The 6905-nt window shown below is 44.3% G+C and overlaps 1 protein-coding gene across 2 annotated transcripts; it reads right to left on the reverse strand.

Moving 5' to 3' along the window:
• Positions 1-1953: 1953 nt before the first annotated feature.
• On the reverse strand, positions 1954-5463 carry ing2 (inhibitor of growth family, member 2). Of its 2 annotated transcripts, XM_041031896.1 has the most exons (3): positions 5191-5318; positions 3705-4162; positions 1954-3345 (listed from the first exon to the last, which is right to left on the reverse strand). In XM_041031896.1, exons 2-3 carry the CDS (start codon positions 3742-3744, stop codon positions 2645-2647), a joined length of 741 nt encoding a protein of 246 aa, XP_040887830.1. In that variant the 5' UTR covers positions 3745-4162; positions 5191-5318; the 3' UTR covers positions 1954-2644. The 2 variants fall into 2 exon arrangements, with proteins under 2 accessions (XP_040887830.1, XP_040887829.1); XM_041031895.1 differs by lacking the exon at positions 3705-4162 and having other exon boundaries at positions 5191-5463.
• Between the last annotated feature and the right edge of the window lie 1442 nt (positions 5464-6905).

Below are 6905 nucleotides of genomic sequence, written 5' to 3' on the forward strand. Positions count from 1 at the left end.
ATATTGACTTTCTGACGTTCCACGCCTTTTCTTTCTCAGGTGGTGGTGTGCTCTTACTTTGCTCACCACCTCAGCGTGTTCAGCACGGCGTCTCGGGATCATGTCCACACCCTGCAGGATGAAACGTCTCCGCTGAACCTCCGCACCTCAGCGCTCAGCCGCACCGGCAGTCACCTGGTGCTGACCAGCTACAGCCACGAAGAGAGGACGCCACATGTCACCCTGTGGGACCTGGGGAAGGGAAAGGTGGGGAGGCACTATTTGTTCTTTCAATTTCCAGTGTGGAGTGTATTTGATGGGCTGTGACCTCGGGTTATGTGTTGCACTAATTCTTTTAGGTAATGAAAAGACTGAGGAACGAGCCTGGAGTTTGCTGCGTAGCTATCACGGACAGCGCAGACAGGATAGTCTTTGGGGTCGCGGGAAGCAACAGGTAAATATGCTCAGCTTTCTGAAATGACGTGGTCACGTGTCACCACCTTTACACTGTGTCAGTCTTCAGTTTGAGATTCTGTTCACCGGCTTTATACAAACACACAATATCACAACATACAAATGCAAAGAGTATCTAATACCATTTAGTATTTCAGGTTAAATGAAATTTGGGCTTTTCTGTGCCATTGGGTTCCACTAGCATTTTGCTAACAAGACAAACCCAATCATGAATTCTACACTCCATTTTTAACGTTGAAAATGCTTCTTACTTTTTTTTTTAATAATTAATGTTCTGTTCTGACAGACTGAAACTGTGGGAGCCCTTCAGGAGAAACTATAAGAGCATCAGTGGCTACGGGAACCTGAGGATCGAAGAGTCCTGTGAGGTTTACATGACAGAGGGAGGGACCAGAGCCATTCTGCTGTCAGGTAGGAACCAGAACCTGAAGTTCGTACAAAGCTCCCATGAAGGGGTGGAAAGATTTATCTGGGCCTTCAGTCATATGACTGAGGTGTGCGTTTGTCTTCTCACACTCTGTTGCTAAAAACCAACTGTTTCCTCAAGGCTCTTTCACATTAAGGTGGCGCATTAGCACGTGTTTTCACACTTTGAAATAAATAGAATGAGCACAGACTCTGGCAGACAAGGGGTTGGTTAAAGGAGACTGATAGCAGAATGTGTTACATTAACTCCTCACGTTGCTATAATCATCCAGGACAGTTGAGCCTGTGGGACCTGGACACATGCAGCGTCCTGTCTGTGCTTTCCCTGGATGCGCACGTCCACTGTATGAAGCTGCTTCACGGGCCTGAGGTCTCCGTCCTGCTCGGCCTCAGCCACAGCCCCAACCTCGTCGCCGTCCGGTCAACGTCTAGGACCGCTGGCTTAGCAGGACAAGCGTCGAAAGATGGAGACCTCTTTGGAGAGTCCAGCAGCAGCGAGGAAGAGGAGGAGGACTCTGAGGGGAGTATTCTGCAGCCAGTCAGACATCAGAGAATCAAATTCTGTAACTAGTAACTAAAAGGTGGAGACAAAACTCTTAAAGTCGGCAAACTAACTTAGCATTAGCAGCAAAGCAGGGAGACTGGTCAGGGTTGATTGAAAGCTAAGTGGAGCAAAGTACAGACTTGATTCCAGAGTGCTCAAGGCCTCAGACTGGGACCAAAGGTTCACCTTGTAGAAGGACAATGACCTTAAGCACACAGTCAAACCAACTCAGGAGTGGGTCAGGGACAACTCTGTGGGTGTCCCTGAGTGGCCGTTCTGTTGAGGGAAAACAGAATCTTATGATTTTAGCAGAAGGCTACAGCAACACTGTTTGCCCAAAGTGTTGGACTGATGACTAACGTTGCTAGCTCAGAGGGATGCTGCTAAGGCGGCTTTAAAAAAAAAAAAACCCCAAAACAAAACAGTATATTAATATTTTGTAAAAAATAAAGTTGGCTAATAGCACGGCAGAGGTATAATTCAACCTGTAGAGAAACCAACTCCACACCGAAGAAACCAGAACTGGTAACTGAATGACAATACTTTGTTTTAATGAATATAAAAAGAAATGTACACAATAGTGATAGTGAACTAATCGAAACGTAAAGTCCACAAACATGACGTTCTATTCCAGTGTCCCAGCAACAATCATCTCCTCAATTAAATATCAGTCTCTAGACGCCATATATTGTATAAAGACAGATGCAGATTTCAAAGAATCGAGTATAATCAAGAAATTTCAAAGAAAGAAAAAACAGCTTGATTGGTCAAAACTGAAGAAATTAATGATCATTCTCAGGAATACCTCTTTTTTTTTTTTCTTTTTTTTATTAGGACCTTGACCAGAATGTAAAAGGGACAGTAAACCAAATGATGCTTTCTTTTTTTTCTTTTTTTCTTTTTTTTTTTTTTGTCATAAGTCAACGTAAAAAAAATAAAAATAAAAGTCCCACGAAAAGCAAAACACTTGAGGATGATGGCAGCTTCAAGCTGATGGTTCCTGCAGCAGCTGGACTCCCTACAGACTACAGTGCCAGTTATAGTCAGTGGGAACAATCAGTGATGTAACAGCACAAGTTCAATCACAATTTGTCCTTGATTAATAATAAGCGCTGCTACTAATGGTGTTCGATTGTGCTCTTACAACATCACGAGTACTGTTATCAACTACGACCCACGGTCCTAACCCTCAGGCTGAAGGCATCTTCAAGATGAAGGTCACTACCTGGACCGGCGGTCTTTTCTGTTCTTTTCTAGGCTTTTGTCCATGGTCTTTTCGTTGTCCCCTCTGCATTTGGGGCAGTACCACTTGCCCTTGGGCTTGTAGGTCAGCCCCACACAGGAGAAGTGGAACCACTCGATGGGGCACTGGTCATTGTCGCAGCCGATCATCTCGCCGTAGGACACCTGCTCACAGAGACAGTAGGTGGGTTCGTTAGGGTCGATGGCGAACTCGACCGGCGAGGCGTCTCGTTCCTGTTTGGACTTGCGCTTCTTCTTCTTTGCAGACTTGGACTTCTTCTCTCGGGGTGGAGGGATGGACAGCTCCTCCGAGGGGTCGTCCACCAGAGAGCCGTTGGCCGACGGGTGGCTGGAGTCGCGGCTCTCGCTGTTGCGTTGGCGGCGCGGGCGCCGCGTGGAAGCACGCTCCGGGGCAGGGGGTTCTTGGATACTGGAACGCCGCTCTGTGGTCAGCCGCTCGGCCTCGTTGGGCTCCTGGAGGCACAGGGAGTGGGAGTCCATCTGGCGGGAGCGGTTCTCCACCAGCTCTGTCATCTGGGTCACCACGTGGATCTTCTCATCACCCAGTTCCTGGCTGATGATGAGCGCCCGCTGCAGCTGGATCTGCAGGCGCTTTCTCTGAGCTGCATCCTGCTCACCTTTGTACTTCTCAAACACTTCATCCACCTCCTTCAGGACCTCTGCAAAGTACAGGATGCATAGACAAATTAATGAAACAGAGCATAAAGTGTGTTGACATGGTTTGCACAAGATTTTGGAAACATCCCTTTTGACGTTCTGGTCCACATTGACCTGATCACATCACATCATTTCTGCAGATCTGTTGGCTTCATGCTGCCAGTCTCCTGTTCTACCACATCCTGAAGGTGGCCTACTGGATTCAGATCTGGTGACTGGGGAGGCCACGGTACATTATTGTACTTAAAGTAGCCATTAGAGGATGATAAACTGTGGCCATAAAGGGACGAACATGGTCAGCAACAATACTTCAAACCATGACTGGCTGGTATTAAAGGGCCAAAGGGAGCCAAGAAACCACCTGGCAGGCTGCTGCTGGTGGTGGTGGTGGTGGTGTTCATGCTGTCTGACGTCTGATGTGGTCCTCTGCTGTTGTAGTCCCATCCGTCTCAAGGTTGGACGTGTTCATTCTTAGATGCTTTTCTGCTCAGCACAGTTGTAAAGAGTGGTCATCTGAGTTACTGCCTCTCTAACTGCATGAATAAGCAGGCGTACAGGTGTTCCTAGTAGAGCGCTGGGTGAGTGCATCTCACTGACAAGTTTTCAGCAGACATTTTAAACTTTTGTTTAAGAGACACTGAAGTTTGACATGTTTAAGAGGAAGAGCCCGGAGGAGGGCTGAGCCGCAGTGAATTCCTGCCTACAGGAAGTGACGCTAGTCAGATGTGGAAGGAGGTTGCCTACAAGAGGAGCTCTCCGTCTCTGCAGCTCACACTCGACGGAGCAGAGCGGTGGATAATGTTTAGATGTGTAATCTGTCTGAAAAAAAAAAATAATTCAAAGCCAATGCGTGTTAAGTCAGTCGATGTATGTCATTATCTATCGATGGTGTCGTGGAAGTTATTGGCAACGGAGGCTGGTTTCCGCCGCTGCTCACCCTGCGTCAACATAAAGCAACAATGAGACTGTTTTCCTGTACTGTAGGCTTTTGCTAACAAACGTCTGTAATGCTAATTAGCTTAACTTTTGGCTCCAGGGTCATTAGTAATTGTTATCGGCTAAATGTAGGACCTATCTCCCAAGGCGAAAATTAACTGTTAACGAACGCTCTTTCGTATGCAGAATGTGACACCAGCTTCCATTAAAAAAACTGCAGTCTATTATACACACGGTCATTAGCCAGAGGTCCATACACCAATGAGCACTATTTACGATCTTCAGCGCACCTTTATTTTACGTTGTGTGCTTCGGCATACATTAAATACACCAAGCAGTATTTATTCCAAATAAACGACCAAGTTTAATCATTGTTTTCCCAGATATTCGCACAGTAACCCTCCGCGGAAACACCGTGATGGGCGGTCAGTGTGTGTGTACCTAAAAGTTGCGATTTTATGATAACATAGTGCTAGTTTTTTGGATTATATTATCGCCGAATTTGCTACTGGGCACGAAGCATTGGTAACAGATATGTACCAGGTCATAATACACATGTACGTATGCCGAGAGAAAGAAATATTAAATTACAGAATTTTCTCAATGAGTTCGGTCTCTCACACACACAAAACGGGACGGGAGTGTTGTATCCGGGCTATGCTAACTGCCGGCTGGCTGATTTGTTTATTTAACATTTAGCTTTCCATTTTAATCATCCACATTTTCACCCGGTCATATTCAGTGTTAATCGAAGTACATATGAACGAGGGGCGCTCGGTTTTTGCAAAATGGGAACACAAGCCTCGCGCCTGCTCCACCATTTCAGCCCATCCTCTCACACTGCCGTTAATGTTTGCCAGTTTTAAATACGCTGCCGTAATTAATGGTTAAAAAAGGTTTAAACACAATACCTTGGTACTTTGCATCAATTTCTCGAAGCAGAGAAACATTTCTTTGTATGTCCAAAGGTAGGGACTCCACACATTCCAGATAATCCTCCACATAGTTGACCAGTTGTTGCGACTTGTCGGTATTTGGATAGTGATGGCCTAACATCGTCTCTACGATGCATAGAGGCACTAAAACACTACGGAGGAAATGTGAAAAAAATAAACAGTTAAAAAAATCAAATGCTTGGCGACTTTGCAGCTTGTAGGGCAGTTCCAGGCAGCAGTTCACTTCAAACAAAACTCAAGCCACTGCGCATGCGGGAGTATTTTCCTTTTATGGCATTGCACAGTTTCCTCTCCTTTGTCGTCACCAAAGGCGGGGCCAGGTGGATTTGCGGCGTCGGGATTGGCAGAGAGTGACCTAATTATCATAACGTTTTCCCGGGAAATTAAACCAATGGGGAAACTGAAAACACAGTGCTGCCACAGTTTTGAAGGAGTGTGACCTTGTGCTTTAATGTTCTGGTTTCAGCAGCAACAGGATTAAATGCGAATTAGTAATTTTTTTGCCATATGAATGGAAACTTTATTAACATATGTAAGTCCTGAAGAGTGAAAATAATGATGCATGCAATCCATGTGTTTTGTGGCCAGTCAGAATATAAACCTTGTTTTACTGTAATGATTTTTAGTTCCAATCCTCTCTGAAGAAATCTCCCTCTCTCTCTTTTTTATTTTGTCTGCATTTGGAACAATAATTAGGCCTTTATAAGCTCAGTAAATTCTCCATTATGTCTTGTATTCTGGCAAATTTGTATGGTCAAAATCAGTGTACTGATTGAACATACCCATTATGATGTCATAATGGACTATTCATTTATTTATTTCTAGTAAAAGACTAGTAAATTGATTTCAACAAGTGAACTTGAGTTTGTAGCAGATGCACAGTACGTTCTGGTTCATCATGGCTTCTGAGATGAATCATAGTCATCTAATTTTATTATCATTATTATTGTTCCTGTTGTTATTATTATTATTGTTAATGTTAGTAATAATAATAATAATAATAATAATAATACAGAACAGAAGAGACAGGGCATGTGTTGTTTGGCTATATTTAAAGCACTTCTACAGCACAAGCTGTGCACTGGGTCACAGGACTGACAACAAGGCCTGACTCTGAAAACAAGCAGGTTCCTCCTTTAGGCTGCATGTGTTCAACAAAGTCATTATTTATCACTGTGAACCACCTGCTTGTGTGTGGGTAACAACCCATTTCCTCTTTCTATGTGACACTAAGTCGGGAAATGCCCTCAGTCTTTTGTTACTGTCATTACTGCAACCGTGGGGCCTATACTGACTGAGACTACTGTTACTACTGTGACACTGCTGGGACTACAACTACAGGCACTACTACCACCCCAACAACTTCTACTATACCTAATACTAGTACTACTATGACCACTGCTACTATAACTTGTACTACTACTACTCTACTACCTCTACAATTATCACCATACCACTACAACTACTGTAACTCCTACATTACTACTATAATTCCCAAATTCCATAGTATTACTACTACTACCTACAGCAGCTACTACTATAACTGAAAAGATTGCTACTACTATTGCAACTCTATTGTTACAACTAGAAATCTAGTTGCCCCAGGACAATGATTTGCTTCTTGGCCCCTACTGACACCAACTATACATGGCAGTTTCATTATTTCCCCA

The sequence above is a fragment of the Toxotes jaculatrix genome, chromosome 23, assembly GCF_017976425.1.
Source record: "Toxotes jaculatrix isolate fToxJac2 chromosome 23, fToxJac2.pri, whole genome shotgun sequence".
Classification (NCBI taxonomy): domain Eukaryota; kingdom Metazoa; phylum Chordata; class Actinopteri; family Toxotidae; genus Toxotes; species Toxotes jaculatrix.

Coding starts and splice junctions, on each gene's coding strand:
- ing2 (XM_041031895.1), bottom strand. CDS start 5,335: ATGTTAGGCCATCACTATCCAAATACCGACAAGTCGCAACAACTGGTC. Junction 3,346..5,190: donor AATTGATGCAAAGTACCAAG/GTATTGTGTTTA, acceptor TGTACTTTGCAG/AGGTCCTGAAGGAGGTGGAT.